The sequence below is a fragment of the Hyperolius riggenbachi genome, chromosome 3, assembly GCF_040937935.1.
Source record: "Hyperolius riggenbachi isolate aHypRig1 chromosome 3, aHypRig1.pri, whole genome shotgun sequence".
Classification (NCBI taxonomy): domain Eukaryota; kingdom Metazoa; phylum Chordata; class Amphibia; order Anura; family Hyperoliidae; genus Hyperolius; species Hyperolius riggenbachi.
In genome coordinates this window covers 160785523-160808589 of record NC_090648.1, presented here as the reverse complement: position 1 = coordinate 160808589, position 23067 = coordinate 160785523, and the positions used below count along the sequence as shown (strand labels likewise).

The 23067-nt window shown below is 45.0% G+C and overlaps 1 protein-coding gene across 3 annotated transcripts in view; it reads right to left on the bottom strand.

Annotated features, from left to right (window-relative positions):
- AGBL1 (AGBL carboxypeptidase 1) overlaps positions 1–23067 on the bottom strand; it is an 830430-nt gene that overhangs the window by 734492 nt on the left and 72871 nt on the right. For all 3 annotated transcript variants that reach the window (XM_068275162.1, XM_068275160.1, XM_068275161.1), the window contains exons 4-5: positions 21867–21998; positions 16979–17072 (exon numbers count right to left, since the gene is read on the bottom strand). In XM_068275162.1, the coding sequence (XP_068131263.1) occupies positions 16979–17072; positions 21867–21998 (226 nt within the window). The remainder of the gene's footprint in view (positions 1–16978; positions 17073–21866; positions 21999–23067) is intronic.

Here is a 23067-nt window from a genome sequence, read left to right as displayed (position 1 = left end):
CCTTGGTGGTGATCCTTGGATTCTTTTTCACCTCTCTCACTATCTTCCTGGGCAGCACAGGTGTCACTTTTGGCTTCCGACCACATCCTCTGAGATTTTCCACAGTGCGGAACATCTTGTATTTTTTATTAATACTTTGCTCTGTAGCCACTGGAACTTGAAAACATTTAGAAATGGCCTTGTAGCCCTTTCCTGACTTGTGAGCAGCCACAATGCGCAGCTGCAGATCCTCACTGAGCTCCTTTGTCTTAGCCATGACTGTCCACAAACCAACTGCAGAGAGCTGCTGTTTTTCACCTGTTGTTGATTAAAACAGCTGTTCCCAATTAATCAGTGCAATTAGGATGTTTTAGAACAGCTTGGACTATTTGGAATGGTATAGAACTTTGGGGTTTCCCACAGACTGTGACAGTTTGTAAAAGGGTATAAATAATTTTGGACTGGACACTTTTTGCTCAAATGTAAATAAAAATTGAGAAATGTTTTGTTTTTTTTTTGTTTGTTTTTTCCGAAATAGTGCCTGTTGTACATAGTCTTATTATCTTTAGAGAGACACCTATGTCATTTCCCATCAAAAAAATTACTTGCTGGTTGAATAAAAGTAATGTTAAATCAAAATTTGCCAGGGGTAAGAATAATTATGGGCAGCACTGTATAATAAATAATGTAAAAAGTAAAAAAAATGAAAAAATAAAAAATAGTTACAAAAATACACATACACACACACACAAAACAAACTTGAAAATTCATTAGAAAAGGTTTAAAAAATCACCAAGAAAACAAATATGTTTTTATAGTAATGTCCTGTTTTGTGTATGGACTTCCACAGGAGCCGCCTGTTTGGCACTAGCATAAGCGTGTTTCTTTTATCAGCTTGTTTCCTGCTTATCTAGCCATTCGTCAGTATACAAGTCAACACCGTGCTCCTTTCTCAGTAAGGTCGCTGAGCAGGGGGACACTAACAGGTCTAGTACTCATCATTGCGGAGACAAGGCTATCACAAGAACACATCTATCAACACAAAGGTGAAATAGTTTGTCTCTCACGCACAAGAGGAATGGGAAAGCATTGTGCTAGTTAATGATTTTAAACTAACAATACCATTATCTTGGCAAAATTATTAAGTGAAACATGGCATGTTCCTAGATTAACACTTTATAAAGAGGAGTTGGACAGTACAATGAACGTGACAAACAAAGGGCCGATTCACTAATCCCTATGGTCTCCATTTTGCAATCCTTTGACTCAAATCAACCAGCGATCGCATTTGCCAATTAGCAACTGTTCCGTAAATCAAGAATATAATTTCTTAGTGAACAATTGATGATGACACAGTGCACACATGTGCATTATTGAGCACGTTACCCAGAAACATGCAGTACTGTAGAACGTGTGTTTGTGTAATGTGATCCATCACAGCACAATTGTATGGGCAGTGGGGTTACATGCAAGTGCAAAGACTTAAAGGCAGGGATGCTCGGGTAGTGCTTTTTATTACCCGCCCGGATCCGGATCCGGGTACCCAGATATCCGGATCCGGGTATCCGGATCCGACCTTGCGGATATCCGGATCCGATCCGGATATCCGACCAAATTACCCGCGGGTTCCCGACCTATTCGGGTATCCGGATAGAAAACTCGGAAGTGCCCTTTAAATAGCTTTAAAATGGTTTTTAGTGTAAATGATGCATGTAGCATCATGTTTTTTTAAAGGGAAATACTAATTAAATATTTGGTGGACATAAAATGAAAAAAAAAATCTGTCAATTAACATCTGGACTAGGTTCCAGACAGCGGTCGTGCAGCCCACATTGGCTATCATTCATAAAGCATTTCCGCATGCGGAAATGCTTAAAACAGCTGACTTTACCGACCACTCGGCAAAGTCAGCATTCATAAAGGCTCTTTCCGCATGAAAAAATGACACTACCGAGCAGAGTGATAAATCACCGCCTTGTGCGGTGATTATCGGAACAAATGTAGCAAAATGTTAATTCATGAAGATCACCGCAAGCGGTGTGAGGTCGGGAAGTACCGCTCACTCTGATGTGGCGATAACAATGTAAGTGAATGGAGACACACAGACCTCCCAGGCAGCTGCAGCGGAACACAGAGAAATGTATCAACTCGGCAGCTTCCGTGTCTCCGAAAGACTACCGCCTGCCTACCACCAGCCTAGGTCGGGGAATCTCCGCACTGCTACCGCACATGGATACATTTTTATGAATGCCCACCCAGAAGTCTAAAATACCGGCAGCTGGGTTTTCCCGCATTGATTCCCCTTACCGACAGCTCCTTTATGAATGATAGCTATTGTGTCCAAAGTCCAATCGCACAACTGGGACATGACAGTTTTCAGCCCAGACACCTCCAAAAAAATGACACCGCAATTGTGTTTTGGGTTGAATATAGGTGGCGGTATCAGCAGCAGTGGCCTGTGGCACCGTGGCGTCCAGATTGGGGAGGTGAAGATTCTCCTGCGGCCAGAATTGGATGCTGCGACTTTTCTCCCTGTGGCAGTGGGGGTTTGAGTGGTGCGGCTGGTGGTAGCGGCAGAATGATGTGGTGGGTCCCGCATTCCACGGCCACTGTCTGCAATGCTGATCCTTCTTGCCAAACCCACCGACGCATCCTCCTCCTCAGAGTCAGAGCTGACATCCCCATCCTGTGGATGGTAGTCACGGTCCTTCATCCCATCATCAACATCATACCCCCCATCCTCAAAACCCAGAACATCCTCCTCAAACTCCTTGCGGCTAACAGCCCTAAGTTCAATCGCAGCGCCTGGAGCGAAAAGCTTGCTGACTGAGGGTAGGCTGCCTGCTGGGGTCGACACTGACACGGCAGACCTTCTGAGGGTGGCTGTAATGTTGCTCCCTGTCCTCTTGCCCTTGCTGCCCCTCCCCCAGCTGCCGGTGCCAGCAGACATAGTACAACTTATATGTGATGATGTCACCAGATGATGTGGGGTACTTTTACTTTAATAAAATCGGGGTTGGACTTTACATCAAATCAGCACGGAGTGACAGACCGCAGAGTAGAGGACAGACAGTGCACACTGTGTTATGGTGGCGGCCTGGCGGGTACACATGGTGCGTTCCTGCACTCGATTTCCCGCTCGATTCCTGTCGACTCGATTATTTCCGACATGTCCGATTTGCGTTTTGATGGATCGTTAGGTCGATTTGGCATACTTTACATGCGAATCGACCTAACGATCCATCTAAACGCAAATCGGACATGTCGGAAATAATCGAGTCGACGGGAATCGAGCGGGAAATCGAGTGCGGGAACGCACCGTGTGTACCCGCCAGGCCGCCGCCATAACAACTAACTGCAGTACTAACTACAATACAATAACACAGTAAGCCTCCTATTCCCTATACTGTCCTGCTGGCCTACACAGACACAGACAAAGGCAGGACCTAACGGAGTGAATGAAAGCAAACAATTACAAGCTAGCTAGCTAAAAAAAACAATAGAACAATAGCGTAGTGAAGATGTTTAGCACTCAAAGCTTTAGGTTTATCACTGTATATAGCACTTGCTAAGCCAGCACTGGAACAAGTCTGTCACTGACCAGCCAGCCACACAAGCAAGGACGATCTGTCTCATCATGCCAGCCCTCCTTGATATACAGGGAGGCTGGCCAGGGTTCCCTTCTGTGATTGGGTGCCAGGACTTAGGCTGGTAGGCCTCTGATTGGCTCAATGAGGTCAGGTGGGGCTGGCTAGTGTTGGGAGAACAGTGTTCGCCACTGTTCGGGTTCTGCAGAACATCACCCTGTTCGGGTGATGTTCGAGTTCGGCAGAACACCTAATGGTGTTCGGCCAAACTGTTCGGGTTCAACCGAACTGCTCAATGGCCGGCCGAACAGGGCCCCTGTTCGGCCGAATACGGCCCTCCTATGGGGTCGCAGGCATAAGGGGGAGCATGCCCCGATCTCGGGGGGGGGGGGGGGGGTCGGAAATTCCCCCCACCCCCTCCGCTAGCGCTCCCCCCTCTGCCCGCTTCCCCATAAAAAAAGTTTAATGCAAGTTAAATAGTACCGGTGGCTGGCAGTGGAGTGAGAAGGAGAAGTCCGAGTAGGAGAGTGACGCGTTGAGGCCGGGCAGCGGGCGGTTCAGCGGTAGTACCCTTGTGGTACTTCCGCCCTTTCTCTGACCTCACGTCCTCTACGTGATGACGCATACGAGGGTACGCGTGACGCACGAGGGTACGCGTGACGCGTACCCTCGTATGCAGAGGACGTGAGGTCAGAGAAAGGGCGGAAGTACCACAAGGGTACTACCGCTGAACCGCCCGCTGCCCGGCCTCAACGCGTCACTCTCCTACTCGGACTCCTCCTCCTCACTCCACTGCCAGCCACCGGTACTATTTAACTTGCATTAAACTTTTTTTATGGGGAAGCGGGCAGAGGGGGGAGCGCATGTTCGGGGGTCCCATTGACTTCCATTGAGTTCGGGGTTCGGGCCGAACATCCAGGTGTTCGCCCAACACTAGGGCTGGCCAGGGTTCCCCTCTGTGATTGGTTGCTAGGGCTTCTGCTGGGAGCCCTCTGATTGGCTGAATGACATCATCTCCTTACTAGTTATACTATCCGGATCCGGATATCTGGAAGGATACCCGCGGGTATCCGGATTATGCAGCTAGCTATCCGGATAGAATCCAGATAGTGCTATCCGGATAGTGGCCCAGGTATCCGGATCCGACCCGGATAGAGGAAAAATAGTCGGATACCTGGGTTTACCCGGGTACCCGGATCCGGATGAGCATCCCTGCTTAAAGGACACCTGAAATAAGAGGGATATGGAAGCTGACATATTTATTTCCCTTTAAACGATGCAAATTGCCAGACTTAGGAAAATGTAATGATTCCTGGTGGTTGAGATTCCAGCTGCCAAGGTTCTGTAATGAGAGAGACCAGGAGCCCGATGGTGCAGTATCGTTAGGTAAAATGAGTATGAGTAGTAAAATATTACTCACAAGGGTGGGTTGCACTCCTGCAAGCATCAACAGAGCCTACAGGAAATTAACCGTTCCCGTTCGGTATCCCAGATCCGCTTGGCAGGTGCTGGTTGGTCGCTTTCCTTAGGTATTTGGACAAAGAGGCGCCCACAGCTGTGACTGCTACTGACTTGAGCACTTTGTTGTTGACCTGGGGAGGCAGGCCAGTACCCGTGAGACGCATTCTTTTTTGTGCATCGTTGAAACTTTTGTCCGTGTGGTTTGTCCATTTGTGGAGGTAAGGCCTGATTACTTCTATACCTTATGATTTAAGATCATTATATTCTGGGCACCTCCATCAAGTTCTCTCAAATTACCAGACTGTCCTGTTGATCCTTTGGGCTTGATTCACTAAACCATGATAACTTATATCACGGCCATTTTTCGTGGGCATTTTCGCGTTTGCGCGTGCAATCGTGAATTTTAAAGCGTGATAATTCGCAATTGCATGTGATAATTTGCGATCACGCGCAAATGCGAAAATGCGCACAAAAACGGCCGGGATAACAGTTATCACGGTTTAGTGAATCAAGCCCTAGATGTGAAAACCCCATAGAAATACAATTGCATCACGTTGTAATAAAGTGTCAAAGGGCCCTTAACCATAGACCCTGGACAAGCTTGCAGACCAGGTGTTTGACTGGCTTTGCCGCATGCTTCTTTCAGGTGTGTATTTCAGACACTACCTCCTGATGCATGAAAGATTAGCAGGATACCATGTTACTGAGATAGTTTAAAAGGAAATAAATATGGTAGCCTTCATATCCCTTTCACTTCAGGTGCTATCCAACATTCCCTTGTTCGTTGCAGTGCATTCCAAAATGTTATAATGTATTCTGGCATCCCAGTCTCCCCTGCAGTGTATTCCAGCTGTCTGGTGTCACCTGTAGTACTGTATATTTCATTATTCCAAGTACCCTCTGTAATCACTTCTGACTTTCCTGTGTCCTCTGCAGTGTATTCCAGCTTTTCAGTGTCCCCTGTAGTAATAGTAAGTAATAACTAATGCTATCCACCGGCTGTGGTTCATTTGCTGGGGGTTGAGGTGGCTAAGTGGGCCCAATCCTGTGCAAGGTTCAGAGCAGCGGCATACATTACCTTGCTTCAGCAAAGCGACACAGATTCCTTACTCCTCTCTTTGCTGTAACCTCTGTACAGCATATATCCTTGCAGCGCCCATCTGTGCTTGTCAAGTGATGTGCATCAAGAGCCACGAGTACAGCTGTACACCGGCTACAGTGAAGAGGAGAGTAAAGCTGCGTACTCACTGTTCGACATTCGAGATGTACCGAACGGTTCGCCGGCGAACGGTTCCAGGCGGACTTTGGGGGTTCGCGTTCGCCTGCAACAGGCAAACTTTTGCGGAAGTTCGATTCGCCCCATAATGCACTATGAGGGTCAACTTTGACCCTCTGCATCACAGTCAGCAGGCACATTGTAGCCATTCAGGCTACACTAAGCCCTGGAGCCCCACCCCCCTTATATAAGGCAGGCTGCGGCGGCCATTAGCCTCACTCGTGTGCCTGCTAGAGACAGACTAGGGACAGCTGCTGCAGACTTGTTCTTCTAGGGACAGATTAGTTAGGTTCTTGGCTGCTTAGCTTGCTCCTGGCTGATTGTTATTGCTTTTATAGCACCCCTCAATAGCTCTTTTCAGAGCTCATTCTGTACTTTTTTTTTCTGTGTGTCAAACTGACACTTTTGTTGCATGCACAGCCTTGCTAATTGATAGTGTGTGTGCCACTGCCAGCAGCCCAGCACATTCAGTGACTACCTGTGTGTGTGACAGGGAGCTGCACATTGTACTGCCCAGTACTGCATATACCCAGTACCTGTTGTGTTTACTTAACCCACCTCATCATTGCATATACCTAGCTTTGTGTTGAGTGAACCCAGCTCACTGCATCTAAGTACCTTTACTGTTCAGTGAACCCGGCTCACTGCATCTAACTACCTGTTGTGTTGAGTGAACCCACCTCACTGCATCTAAGTACCTTTACTGTTCAGTGAACCCAGCTCACTGCATCTTACCACCTGTTGTGTTCAGTGAACCCAGCTCACTGCATCTAAGTACCTTTATTGTTCAGTGAACCCAGCTCACTGCATCCAACTACCTGTTGTGTTCAGTGAGCCCACCTCACTGCATCTAAGTACCTTTACTGTTCAGTGAACCCAGCTCACTGCATCTAACTACCTGTTGTGTTGAGTGAACCCACCTCACTGCATCTAAGTACCCTTACTGTTCAGTGAACTCAGCTCACTGCATCTTACTACCTGTTGTATTCAGTGAACCCAGCTCACTGCATCTAAGTACCTTTATTGTTCAGTGAACCCAGCTCACTGCATCTTACTACCTGTCGTGTTCAGTGAACCCAGATCACTGCATCTAAGTACCTTTACTGTTCAGTGAACCCAGCTCACTGCATCTTACTACCTGTTGTGTTCAGTGAACCCAGCTCACTGCATCTAAGTACCTTTACTGTTCAGTGAACCCAGCTCACTGCATCTTACTACCTGTTGTATTCAGTTAACCCAGCTCACTGCATCTAAGTACCTTTACTGTTCAGTGAACCCACCTCACTGCATCTAAGTACCTTTATTGTTCAGTGAACCCACCTCACTGCATCTAAGTACCTTTACTGTTCAGTGAACTCAGCTCACTGCATCTAAGTACCTTTACTGTTCAGTGAACCCAACTCACTGCATCTAAGTACCTTTACTGTTCAGTGAACCCAGCTCACTGCATCTTACTGCCTGTTGTATTCAGTGAACCCACCTCACTGCATCTAAGTACCTTTACTGTTCAGTGAACCCAGCTCACTGCATCTTACTACCTGTTGTTCAGTGAACCCAGCTCACTGCATCTAAGTACCTTTACTGTTCAGTGAACCCAGCTCACTGCATCTTACTACCCGTTGTTCAGTGAACCCAGCTCACTGCATCTAAGTACTTTTATTGGTCAGTGAACCCAGCTCACTGCATCTTACTACCTGCTGTGTTCAGTGAACCCAGCTCACTGCATCTAAGTTCCTTTATTGTTCAGTGAACCCAGCTCACTGCATCTTACTACCTGTTGTGTTCAGTGAACCCAGCTCACTGCATCTAAGTACCTTTATTGTTCAGTGAACCCACCTCACTGCATCTAAGTTCCTTTATTGTTCAGTGAACCCACCTCACTGCATCTAAGTACCTTTACTGTTCAGTGAACCCAGCTCACTGCATCTAAGTACCTTTACTGTTCAGTGAACCCCGCTCACTGCATTTAAGTACCTTTACTGTTCAGTGAACCCAGCTCACTGCATCTTACTACCTGTTGTATTCAGTGAACCCACCTCACTGCATCTAAGTACCTTTACTGTTCAGTGAACCCAGCTCACTGCATCTTACTACCTGTTGTATTCAGTGAACCCAGCTCACTGCATCTAAGTACCTTTATTGTTCAGTGAACCCAGCTCACTGCATCTTACTACCTGTTGTGTTCAGTGAACCCAGCTCACTGCATCTAAGTACCTTTATTGTTCAGTGAACCCACCTCACTGCATCTAAGTATCTTTATTGTTCAGTGAACCCACCTCACTGCATCTAAGTACCTTTACTGTTCAGTGAACCCAGCTCACTGCATCTAACTACCTGTTGTGTTGAGTGAACCCAGCTCACTGCATATACCTAGCATCCCCCTGAGATGGACAAAATGGACAAACCAGGTAGAGGAAGAGGTAGAGGCAGACCCAGAGGAAGGCCACCAGGCACCGGCAGGTCTGTGCGAGGTGGAGTTGCTGTGATTTCTTGCGGACCTGGCCCAAAATACAGTGCTCAGAAGAAGGCAAGTGCCATCACTTCCCAGGATCAGGACGTGCTTGACTATTTAACACAGAACACCTCATCTCCCGCAGCCACCAGCGCTACAACAAGCACCACATCTGCTGCATTTGACACTTCGCAGGAGTTGTTTGGTGGTGGTGGTGAAATCACTGATTCACACCCACTACTGCAACAACAAAAAGAAGGCACAGGTACACCACCTCATACGTCTGAGTTAGGTGGCGATAGTATGGACGTAATGTGTGAGGAGGGGGATGATGAACCACCTTAAGTTGGTGCAGTTGAGGAGGTGTCTGAGGAAAGCTAAGCTGGCCAGGAGGATTATGATGACGATTATACGGATACCACATATATTCCCGGTAGAGGAGATGACCATGGGGACAGTTCAGAGGAGGAGTCAGAGAGGAGTAGGAGGAGATGACTCCATGATAGAAGCAGAGGGAGCTCATCCTCAGAAACAGCTGGGGGCAGTGTCTAGGGCCATGTATCGCCAGCTATGGCCAGCCAGCCAGCCAACATGCCCTTCAACGTCAGCTGCTGATGCCACCGTAGCGCCATCACCTCAGGGGGGCTCAGCGGTTTGGAAATGTTTCCACGTGTGTGTCTCAGATCGGAGCAAAGCCATCTGTTGTCTCTGCCAGCAAAAATTGAGCCGTGGAAAGGCCAACTCTTACGTAGGGACAAGTGCCTTACGAAGGCACCTAGAGAGAAGGCACAAACAGCTATGGCAAGAACACCTGAGGAAAAGCAGCACCCCTCAAAAGACAAGCCACCCTCCTTCTCCTCTTCCTCCTTCAGGTGCATCGTCTTCATCCACTTTCTCCCTTGCACCTTCACAGCCACCCTCCTCCACACCGCCTCTTCCCTTCAGCGGTTCCTTCTCCTCTGTCCACAGCAGTACCCAGCTGTCCGTGAAGGAAGTATTTGAGCATAAGAAGCAAATGTCTGCCAGTCACCCTCTTGCCCGGCGTCTGACAGCTGGCGTGGCGGAACTATTAGCTCGCCAGCTATTACCATACAAGCTGGTGGAGTCGGAGGCTTTCCATAAGTTTGTGGCCATTGGTACACCGCAGTGGAAGATACCAGGCCGCAATTATTTTTCACAAAAGGCCATACCCAAACGGTGCCGTGCAGTTGAGAGGCAAGTGGTGTCATCTCTGGCACACAGCGTTGGGTCAAGGGTCCACCTGACCACGGATGCCTGGTCTGCCAAGCACGGGCAGGGCCACTACATTACATACACAGCCCATTGGGTCAACCTGGTGACCGATGGCAGCAAGCAGGGAGTACATGGCTGCACAGCGGACTGACTTATCACACCTCCACGGCTTGCAGGCAGGCCTCCAGCCACCTCCTCTCCACCTGCTACCACCGCTTCGCTGTCGTCATCCTCCTCCTCCTCCTTGGCTGGTGCCGCGATCTCCTCTCCAGCTACACAGCCCCAGCACCCCAGGGCCTATGCTGCATGCCAGGTACGACGGTGTCACGCAGTGTTAGAAATGTCTTGCCTGAAAGCGGAGAGTCACACTAGAGCAGCTCTCCTGGCTGCTCTTAACAAACAGGTGCAGCAATGGCTGACCCCGCACAAGCTTGAGATCGGCAACGTGGTGTGTGACAATGGCAGCAATCTCATTGCTGCGTTGAATTTGGGAAAGCTGACACACATACCCTGCATGGCACATGTGCTGAATCTGGTCGTGCAAAGATTTGTGTCCAAGTACCCAGGCTTAGAGGACATCCTGAAGCAGGCCAGGAAGTTGTGTGGGCATTTCAGGTGCTCTTGCGGACATTCAGCGTAGAAACAACTTGCCGGTGAGACGCCTGATTTGCGATAGCCCGACTCGCTGGAATTCCACCCTGATGATGTTAAATGGCCGTAGACTATAGTAGGGACATCGGATGATAACTACAGTGTAGTAGGAATCCTACCGTGAGCTCCAACAGAATAGTTAGTAACATGACTGTAGTTTCTATAAAGCACAAGGGAAGATGTCAGCATTGTATAAATGCATAATAATCACAATTAACTCTGTATTTTTATCTTTTGCTTGCGTAAATTTTTTTTTAACAAAATGATCTGTTTCCTTTACTCATTAAACATGTTTTATTGAGTATAAATTATTATTTTATTATTTCCAAGTGACAAATAACAGTGCCATAAAATCTTGATGTGTGGGACTCCTGGAGGTGTCTCAGCTACTGTATAAGCTTTTTATAACAGCATCTGATTCTCTCCTGCTATCTGTGCATAAACAACCCACGCTATGTTCCTGAATATATTAAATTCCTGCTGAAATTTTCACATTTTTGTTGAAGCTAACACTACTTGGAGTGCTAAAGAAAGTCAATAAAGCAAAAATTAAAATAGAGTTTATGAATAAAAGCTGACTATATTCTGGCAATTTCTAAAGTTAGTTAAAGTGTACCAGAGACCTCGATATACAACGATTTTTTATTTAACCGGGGCTTCCTCCAGCCCAGTGGTGCTCACCGCCAGGTCGTGATCACGCTTACGCGTGGATTCACGACCATTTTGACGCATTCCGCCTCGGACACGCTAAGCCGTGAATAGATTTTCAACCACGAAAATCTGCTTCGGCTTCGCGTGAATGCGGACAGAAATCCGCATTCACGCTCGTGAAACCCGGCACTGAAGTCGTGATTAGCGGAAATGCGTCAAACTATGCGGAAGTGACACATTGCAGGCCAATCAGAGGGCCCCAGCCAGGCCCTAGCAACCAATCACAGGAGGGGAGCTATGCCCTCCCCTCCTGAATATAAAGCGGCGGCCATGATGGAAAAGCTCTGTCCTTGCTAGACTGTGGTGCTTAGAGGATTATCTCCAGGCCATTGTTGTTTGAGCAAGTGCAATTTATTGTGTTAAAAACAAAGCGTTTTTTTTGCTAACACTGCTCTTATACTGTACACAGTTAGCTAGTCAGTGAGTGATTGCTGTAGTTAGTTGTAGTCAGTGTAGTGTAGTGGGAGTGTGGGAGTCTAGTGATTATTTAACTGTGTGTAGTGCAGGCAGGTTCAGTGCTTCAGTGTAGTCAGTGTAGTGGGAGTGGGGATTATCTGTGTGTAGTGCAGGCAGGCAGGTTAGTGCAGCTGCAGTGTTCACTTGTATATTCCAGTGACAGTTATACACTTGTACTATTTGCAGGCAGCCAGTCACACCGCCGGCGCCGCCACTCTCTGCCAGCGCTGTTCATTCATTCTGTCACTGACCTTGTGCCATGCCCAGTGCCCACTGCTCGTTTGCTGGCATATAAGCATCTCATTACACACTTGTATATTATTTCAGTGACAGTTATACACTTCACTTGTACTATTTGCAGGCAGCCAGTCACACCGCCGGCACCGCCACTCTCTGCCAGCGCTGTTCATTCATTCTGTCAGTGACCTTGTGCCGTGCCCAGTGCCCACTGCTCGCTCGCTGGCATATAAGCATCTCATTACACAGTTTGACATCCTTGTGTGCCCACTGCATCCTTCAGTGACCTAGTTGTATATCCAGTGCCCACTGCTGTGCCCACTGCATCCTTCAGTGACCTTGTACTGTGCCCACTGCATCCTTCAGTGACCTAGTTGTATATCCAGTGCCCACTGCTGTGCCCACTGCATCCTTCAGTGACCTTGTACTGTGCCCACTGCATCCTTCAGTAACCTAGTTGTATATCCAGTGCCCACTGCTGTGCCCACTGCATCCTTCAGTGACCTTGTACTGTGCCCACTGCATCCTTCAGTGACCTAGTTGTATATCCAGTGCCCACTGCTGTGCCCACTGCATCCTTCAGTGACCTTGTACTGTGCCCACTGCATCCTTCAGTGACCTAGTTGCATATCCAGTGCCCACTGCTGTGCCCACTGCATCCTTCAGTGACCTTGTACTGTGCCCACTGCATCCTTCAGTGACCTAGTTGTATATCCAGTGCCCACTGCTGTGCCCACTGCATCCTTCAGTGACCTTGTACTGTGCCCACTGCATCCTTCAGTGACCTAGTTGTATATCCAGTGCCCACTGCTGTGCCCACTGCATCCTTCAGTGACCTTGTACTGTGCCCACTGCATCCTTCAGTGACCTAGTTGTATATCCAGTGCCCACTGCTGTGCCCACTGCATCCTTCAGTGAACTTGTACTGTGCCCACTGCATCCTTCAGTGACCTAGTTGTATATCCAGTGCCCACTGCATAATTTTTTTGGCCAGCACTATGACGCTGTGCTGCTACTACTACCACCAGTATGTTGCCATGGTCCTTCTGTGCTGCTGAATTGACCACCCGCATTGTCCTCCTCCTCCTGACTCACTCGCTTCCACCAATGTACTCTGTCTGTGTTCACATTGCCCGGGTCACCGGGTGCATTTAATTTTTTGGCCAGCACTATGACGCTGTGCTGCTACTACTACTACCAGTATGTTGCCGTGGTCCTTCTGTGCTGCTGAACTGACCGCCCGCATAGTCCTTCTCCTGACTCAGTCGCTACCACCACTGCACTCTGCGTTCACACTGCCCGTGTCCACTGACAACTCTGCTGCGATGTCATTGCTAATTGCTGCAAAAAAAAAAAAAAAATTACAAAAACCTCTCTGGGGCCTTTTTGGCGTCAGCCACTCATCCTCCTCCAGCGGTACCTTAGCCGCCTAGTGCCATTGGAACTCGCCTTCACCTCTTTGATTGCTTAACGCGTATATCCCTTTTAAAAACCACGTATTACCAATTAATAGCCCTATTTACAGTGGTGATTTGTCTTTAAAAGCCATTAACCACCCTGGCGTTCTGATTAAATCGCCAGGGTGGCTGCGGGAGGGTTTTTTTTAAATAAAAAAAAAACTATTTCATGCAGCCAACTGAAATTTGGCTGCATGAAAGCCCTCTAGAGGGCGCTCCGGAGGCGTTCTTCCGATCGCCTCCGGCGGCCAGAAGTAACACGGAAGGCCGCAATAAGCGGCCTTCCGTGTTTCGCTTACCTCGTCGCGACGTCATGGACGTCAGCCGACGTCCTGACGTCAGCCGCCTCCGATCCAGCCCTTAGCGCTGGCCGGAACTGTTTGTTCCGGCTACGCTGGGCTCGGGCGGCTGGGGGGACCCTCTTTCGCCGCTGCACGCGGCAGATCGCCGCGCTGCAGTGGCGATCAGGCAGCACACGCGGCTGGCAAAGTGCCGGCTGCGTGTGCTGCTTTTTATTTCATTAAAATCGGCCCAGCAGGGCCTGAGCGGCAGCCTCTGGCGGTGTTGGACGAGCTGAGCTCGTCCAGACCGCTCAGCTGGCAGAAAATCCGCGTGGTTGCGTGGACGCGGACGAAAATCCGCATGCGGCGGGGCCGAATGCTGATTTTTTTTTGCAACCACGCGGATTGCCGAATTCGTGGATGAGGCACATCCGAGCACCCCTGCTCCAGCCCCATAAGCACGGATGCATCCCTCGCTGTCCTCCCATGGGCCTCCGTTCATCCGCAATCAGCCTCGGCAACTGGCTCAGTTGCATCAGTCGGGGTCTTCTGCGCATGCACGGGTGGTCCATTTTCAAAAATATTGCCATTTTTAAAATGGAGGTTGTAGAGTTCCACCGATCACAGTGGACAAAGAGGGAGAGGTGAAAGAGATTAAGGAGTAGACTACACGGAAGGTAAGTATGACTTGTGTAAATTTATTTTGACTGTTCATTTCCAGTTCATGTTCACTTTAAGTAAATCAGTGCACAAAATGTGATAATAAGATGAATGTAATTAAATATATTATGGTGCAGATTCACAAAACAACAGTAAAAGGTAGGTACGCACATAGCATGCGTAAATTTTACCAGCGTTTATGTGAACTACATAATGGTCCAGGGGCGTAACTAGAGGGGAGCAGTCCCTGCGACTGCAGGGGGGCAGAGCTGTAAGGGGGCCCGAACTGCTACTTGTCTCCCTCTAATAAATGGGTCCATCATTTGAATTTTTGTGGCTACACTTGATATAAGTGTGAAAATCATGACAGCCACACTTGTTTTATGACCCTTGCGAGATGGGTATCTCCAGCTAGTGCTGGGTCAGCCACTGATCCACCTGTTTGTTAAGAGCAGCCAAGAGAGCTGCTCCAGTGCGACTCTACGCTTTGAGGCAAGACATGTCTAAGATGGTGTGACACCGTCGTACCTGGGGAGTTGGGGCTGTGTAGCTGGAGAGGAGATTGCAGCACCAGTGGAGTTGAACTGTCACTCAGCCAAGGAAGAGGAGGATGACAACAGCGAAGAGGATGTAGCAGGAAGAGAGGAGGTGGCAGGAGGCCTGCCTGCAAGCCGTGGAGGTGTCACAAGTTGGTCCGCTGCACAGCCGCGTACTCCCTGCTTGCCATCGGTCACCAGGTTGACCCAATGGGCTGTGTAAGTAATGTACCTGTCCTGACCGTGCTTGGCAGACTTGTCAGAGGTGCTCTGCTTGCTATAACTGAATTGCTGTTGTTTATCCCCTGCTTATTGCCTGAAGAAGTGGGCTGTGCCCGCGAAACGCGTTGCATCTTTGGGGTATTTTCAATAAATGTGTATATCTATACATTTACAGTCCTTGGTGTCTGCTTTAACGGAGGCGAGTCCACCACTTCCTCCCAGCAATTTTTTAAAAATTGTATGTACTTTTATCCTTCTGGCGCCTCTGTTCACCTACCAATATATTCTACTCCTTAAGCTGCAATTTTTGTATTCACCTGAGGAAGCGGGCCATGACATGTGAAACGCGTTGTCAATTTTTGAACAGCTATTTCTCCAGTTGAATCTGTATCTTCTGGAGAGGTAAGTGATTACCTCTTATTTACATGTTATGTCTTAAAGCTCTTAAGGTCTTAAAACACCAATGTATTATCGGCGCCTCCACCCCATCTTTCTATCAATCAGACCTCCTTAGTAGGTAATAACTTTACAGCCAGGACCTGGAGCACCGAGCGGGGACGATTAATTCCCCCCAGGCTTATATGGTGGTTGCAGGAATCATATATACTTTTGTCTCCCTATACCTAATGTTACTGTACCATTGCCTCCTGGTCTCTCGCTACATGTCATTTAGGTGCTCTTGGTTGCTACAAGAACCACAGAAACTCTTCTATATTTCTTTTTAAGCTATACACATTGCCGTTCTATTGATCCTCTGCCTGTAAGGCTATGTTTACAGTCATGCATTGCAGTGCGATGTACTGCACCATCTATGCCACATTCACCTTCCGGCAGGTGCAGTATAACTGTATGCAATGCAACATGGGGATAACATGTGGCGCCGCTTTCCCATTCCATTGCATTGCTGCTGTTACAGGGAAATACACATGCACTGAGAACCAAGCCTAATACCTCTAGCTTCATACCCTAAACAAGCATGCAGATGAGCTGTTTCTGACTGAAGATTGACTAGATTAGCCACATGCTTGTTTCAGGTGTGTGATCTAACCACTACTGACAGAAAGATGGGCAGGACTGCCAGGCAACTGGTATGCTTAAAATGGAAATTAGTATGGCATCCTCCATGTGCCTTTTACTTCAGGTTCCCTTTAACCTCAAATAAAGTAAGTTCTGTATATGAGTTTCCTGAAGCACAGAGTAGCAATGATGCTCTTGCTACTGTCACTACACATAGGAGAAGGTAAACAAAACTAATATATATGATGCTGTATGTATAGCTGCTATGTACACAAGCAATCAAGTGCACTTATTAAGTGATAAGCAGTTTTTAGTTAAAGTGGACCCAAATTAAAAATACAAGATTTTAGAAATAAAATCTATTTTCTAAATTATAATAATAAATAGCAGGCTTTTTTCAGCTGCATGATGACAAATATAAAATATTTTACATTTATTGGAGGAACCCCTCCTTTCCTTTCATATTGCCGGGACAGATTCCGGCAAACTGGTGGAGTAGGTGCTGTCTGGCAATGGAGGAATTGCTAATGGCTGCCTCCTGTATAACCCTAGTTATGAAAAGAGAAGGATGAAAAGCATGCACTGAAATGCTCATAGGCTTGAAGGAGTGTTTATTTCTTTGTATGTGTCAGAGTGGTGTAACTAAATATTTTGAATTGATAAAATGTTTGGTTTGGGTCCGCTTTTAACACTTACAAAATATAGACATATATTAAAAGCTAAAAATAATACAGTATTAAATATGCAAAGTCAGACACCTACTTGACTGTCTGTGTGTGTCTCCTGGTGTAAGGTGTAATAATTTTGAAAAGTAACTCCATAGTTCCATTTACACCCAGCTTCTCACCAATGGGCACTGTGCAAAAAAAAAGTTTGTTTAGTAAATATGCATATATAATTTATATATGTATAACAATACAACAACAATTACAGAACTAGCAGGTTTGTGTTTGTTTGTGACACTAAGGCTAGGTTCACATTGGGAGCCAAAACTCAGCGGAGGGGAAAAGTTCCTTGTTCATACATAAATGTTGGCTGGATTATAACTACTGGTGATTACTTTGTGATTACAGTATATGTTTGTGAGACTAAAAGAAGAAAATATTTGAAATGCTTTTTCCAATTTTGAGAATATATTTGTGAAAATACATTGTATTTTTGCAATATAGTCAAAGGGAACTTGATTTTCTTTATCAATGCGAAAATAAAAAATCTTTTAAAGCAAAAAAACGCAAAAAAGTGAAAATCATGAATGTTTTATACAATTATTTTCAAAGACATTTTTGCTCGAAAATGTATGTGAAAAGAATATTGGTGTTTTCACTCATCACTAATAAGAACAATAGGAGGTAAACAATGAGTTGCAGGCGTAGAAGAAAATAGTCATGCTTCCTGTAATGATGCAGCTGCAGAATGATACATCCTGGACTGCATCACCTGTACTTGTGTAGTCCAATGAAGGTGCACAGGATTGCTGCTGACTGCTGCTAGAGATGAGAAGGCTGGAGGGGTGCATTATATTATTGCACTTCAACAAAAATATGGTGTTTCTTCTTTGGCAGGAACCATAGAAAATGGATGACAGGGCACCATTTGTGGGGCACACTGTCTAGTTATCATGTTTGGGGGTACATGGTGTTTAACTGTATTTGAGAGGACAGTCTGCTAAATTATGTTTGGGGAGGACACATACTGATTTATTATATTTATTATATTATATTTATTATATTATATTGTTCGGGGCAACACACTAACTAAATATGCCTAATTATGTTTTTTGAAGGATACAGAATACCTAATTATGTTTGCGGGGAGTCAAGGTGGGACATTGAGGTACATTTATAAACCTCAATATGCTGTCTAATAATATTGTTTGGGTGTACACAATGCCTTATTAATTTCTTCAAAGGGATTTGCTGTGTATTCATGGTTTTGTTTTTTGTTGTTTTTTTGGGGTGAGGAGGGAGGGTTTGGGGGGTTGCCTTATCTTATTTGGAGGAACATGTTGCCTCATATTTTTATTTATGTAGGACACTCTGCCTAATATATTTTTTTTGTGGCGGGGGCCTCTACCTAATAATGTTTTGGGGGGAACATGCAGACTAATTCTATTATTTGGGTCACATGGTGTCTAAATAGTTTATTTGTGAGGGCATAATAACTGATTATGCTGTTTTTTATGACATGATTCCTAATTATGCTGTTTGGGTGGAATGGGACCTGTTGACTTATTATGTTGTCTGGGTAACAGGGTGCCTTAATATGTTGTTTAGCAGCCATAATGACTAATTATGCTGCTTTGGGAGGGAAGCTGCCTTATTTTTTGGGACGCATGCTGCTAATTATGTTGTTGTTTGGGAGGACATGAGCATGTTTGTATGATGGTTAAGGCCTATTTTTTTTTTCTTTGAGGGGAGGTGGCTCTATCCAAAACTTTGCTGAGTTGGTCACTTATTTCAAGCTGCCTCAGTGATAAACACACATACATTTTTGGCCCACAATCTGTGGTGATCCCACCTACTTTTGCCATAACAAGGCACACAATTTCCCTTTCACAGGTGCCTAGATGTACCCTGGATCTTCTGAAATCCTAGCAACGCCCCTGGGGAACTATAAGGGCAATAAGGAGCCGGAGCCAGGTTTTTAACATAGGTTATACCAGACTGTAATTATTCTTCCACCTTCAAATACAACTTCACTGTGATAACAATTTGAGTGGGAAAACGGATTTGTATAAATGTCCGTGTATAACAGCCCATTAAAGTGTTGCATATTTAGAATTAAATGACTTCCAGCATTACATTTTACTTAAGTTTACCACTACTAAATGTACTCTTCAGTGAGAGCTAAGAACTATATGTTCCCTCTAGTGCTGGTCTACAATAAATCCCCTTCATCAGTTGCGTTGGAAGGCTTCCAGAGTCTGTTTGAGACACTTAAACATTAGAGTGCATTAGTGCAGCACAGCCCATATCTCATCATCTCCTCTGGCTTGTCAGGTGACTGCCAAATAATTTTGCTGATGATAACATTTGGAAATGTAGTGCGAGCTTATTTTAACAAAGGCAGATGTCAGAAAACAATTAATTAGAGAAGCTGGGATGCACTCAGCCTCTTCTAAAAGAGAGATGCACTTGCCATCAGGCATCATCATAAGCCCAACAGTCTGACACAGGCAGCTGACACACAGCATTGATCACCAGTAAATGCTCCTGCTGACCTCTTCGCACATTGTCTGTGTATGCAGTGTCTGGCTCTTGGAATCATTCAACAATATACCAGTAGCACTTAATGAAGATAGGTATAATGTTGCTTTAATGCTTTTCACCTGCTTGCTTGATAATTGTACCCAGTGTTAAAATCCACTCATTGTTGCTGGCAGCTGGTGAGTTCAATCACCAACCCATTATTTATATGCCACAGAGGTGCCACTAATGAGGTATCTGCACTTGGGATCATAAATCTATGTGCAAATTATAGATTAATGTCACTATCATTTTGGATCAGTTTTCCAGCAATACAGACACACTTAATAGTCACTCTTCCAAGCAGCGTGTACTGTCCTGTCCTGATCTGTTAGAATGTGTATTTAGCAACAACGGTCTAATATATATATATATATATATATATATATATATATATATATATATATATATATATATAACAGGTAAGATGCATTACCAGCTACAACCACAGGGTGTGCAGTGTTTCAGTAGCAATGTTCTTACTACATGTGTGTCTGTGAAGTGATCTGTGAATTATGAAAAAAACAAACTTGTGTTCTTGGTGTGTATTCGCCAAGAGTTGTTAGCCATGACTAATCTGTTTCTAGTGCATTCTACATTGCTGTGCACTAAGATTATAATAGCCTTCTATCAAGATCCAATGTGGTGGATTGATACAGAGGCAATAGTAGATGCCAGGGGATGGTAGTACTGTGACCTGTCACCCAAAACAATTACAGAAGTAGGCAAAAAAAAGTCTGCCTTTAGTCCATACCTTTAAGCTACCACTATCAGCAGCTGTTACAAACCCTACCCTATATAGGTCTTAATTCAATTCTCTTGTCTTCTGAGTTTTCTCATCTTATCTACAAAAAAACTTATCAAAAACTAGCAAATTAAAAAATACTAAATATTTGGTCAGTGCGGAAACCTGGAATAAGAAGACTCAGAGAAGTTGCAAGGGTTGTTTCCCAACAGTTACACCCCTGGTTACGTAGACAGCAGTGCTGTCTTGTAGTTCCAGGCCTCAGAGCTCGTTTACCACTAGCTTTTATTCGGATGGAGTTTGTACTCTCTTCCTGCTCTTGCTCTGTTTTCCTCCTACATCCTAAAAACTTACTAACCAGTTAATTGGAATATCTTAATTTTCCCTCCTAACTCATGAATTTTTTGCATCTCATTGATAAACCCTTCTTATCAACTTGCAGGTTAGAAGTTTTAGCATTGGAAACTTCTAAAGAAAAAAACTAGAAAGATTATACTTGGCTGAAATGGAGAATACACGTGGCATAAGCAAAACCTACTTTTTCGTAGAGTTTCCTGTCTATTTTTCTTTGTGAGATGCCTGGAAGGCAGAGAAGCCAACTGCCAAAATGTATTTTGTCAGCTCTGTGTAAACAATTGTCCTGTCACTATCCTGAGAAAATTAATACAATAGACTATGATGTTTACCCTACTCATGAAGGGTAGCTTTTAAAGTGTTTTGTGACTAATGTTTTAAAGTTAACTTTAATGAAGGAGTAAAAGGGCACTGGAGACCTATAAATAAACTTTCAGATAAAACAAATTAAATGGTAAGGCCACTGGGTATCTTATGCTTCCGCTATAGTATGTAGTATTGCTAAAAGGTTGTAAATATAATTCACTTTTTAAAATACTTTCCAACCCCCTTATGTGTCCCACTCCCCACCCCTTAGATTGTAAGCTTATTTTGCAGGGTCCTTCTCCCTGTGTGCTCCTCTCCGCCATCGAATGGACTCAGTGGGCCAATTCACCTTTTCTCCATGTTTTCTCCAAGGTGATATATATTCACATCTTATCAATAAATGCATTTTTAGCCACCAGCCAGCAAGAAAATACTCAGAATAATTTTGACTGAACTTTTTCATCTACTTTTTGGTACTTTTTTTAATTGCAGAGTGCTGAAAAGTTATTCAAACAGAAGACAAAAAATTATCTCCTAGGAGAAAAAATAAGAGAAAAAGTGAATTGCATCAGGCCCAGTGGCCCGTATGCAGTTATCTTTTTCTCCTGAGTTTTCCCCTAAATTATATTTTCATACTTTGTCAATAAAAACACCTTTCAACCAACAGTAAACAATAAAAAATAATTTTAATAGTACTTTTTCACCAACTTTTTGGTCCTTTTTTCAATGCAAAGTGCTGAAAAGTTATTTTAAAGAAAAGATGAAAAATAAACTCATGGGAGAATAATAATATTGCACTCATAGAAATGTAATGACATGGCTAAAATACTAGATACACGATTGTTTAAGAGATGTTGGCCCTTAATGAGTCAATATGAAGGTGGCAAATACATTTAAAGTTAAAGAACGTTCTGACAGGCCACACAGTGTACTGAGAGACAATGTACTAGGTATATAACAGTACTGTATAGAAAGCAGAATCACCAAAGTCAATACACACCACTGGACGCGTATACTTGAACAGCGTAGATACAAGGCGTCATATATTCATGCTTGGCCAGGTTTCTCCTTAATAAACTCAAGGTGACATCGGTAGCCTCCAACTTTTGGGCCTTTTCTCCAAAGCGTCCATCTAAAAGATCATAAAGCACATCTTTATTTCAAGCCTACAGGTGGTGTCTAAGAAAAAAGTCGTTATGTGATTTGTGATCAGATCGATACAGGGGGTCATTTTATTTAAATTGCACCTCAAAATTTGCGCATACATGTGTGTGCTTAAATTGCGCCTCACATGGTAATGTGAGATTTTTCAGCTGGTAAGCTGTGATGTTAAGAGCTGATTTGAAACAAACTAGTGTTGTCCCATGTTATCAACAAATTGTATGGATATTTCCCTGAGTTTCAGCAGATTTTTTTTTTAGAAGTATCCTATCTCTTTGGGTTTAGCATGCCTAACATACAAGCATCTTTCTATCTCTCAGCTATGGATAAAAAATCATTACAATGTAATTTAATTGACCCAAACACACACTAGTAAATTCTTGAATTGAATAGTGCTTTGTTCAGCAACTTCTATCAATCATTGAGCTGCTTTTGCATTTGTTAAACATGGCTACTAGACCAAAGCGACAACATCTGCTCAGTTATATAGTCTTTACTAATATACAGGCATTGGGCTTGATTCACTAACCGGCACTAAGTGTTAGCGCCGGAGTAAAAAAGACTTTTCCGGCGCTAAGCCAGTTAGTGTGCCTTATCTGAGGTTAGTGTGCCTTATCTGAGTAAAGGTACCCATACACTCGTCAGATTGGCAGCAGATAGATAAGAAATGCATCTGATGATCTATCTGATGCGTTTTTAGAACATTTTTTACCAGGATAGAATTCCAATAGATTTCAGTTTGAAATCTATTGAAATTCGATCTGATGGCATTTTTTTGCCATCAGATTTCCATTAAGGCCAATGCAAACTGATAAGCAATCTCATCAGATCGACCTAAATTTTCCACCTTGCCAATTCAATGGAAATCCATCGAAATCGATCGAAATCGGCCATCGAACGGTCGATTGGCCAACCGATTTGCAATCGATCTATCGATCGATCGGGATCGATCGGTCGGCCAGAAAATCGGCTGAGTGTATGGGCCCCTTTAGTGTGCCTTAAGTAGCTTTGTGCACACTAAATAGCTTTGTGCACACTAA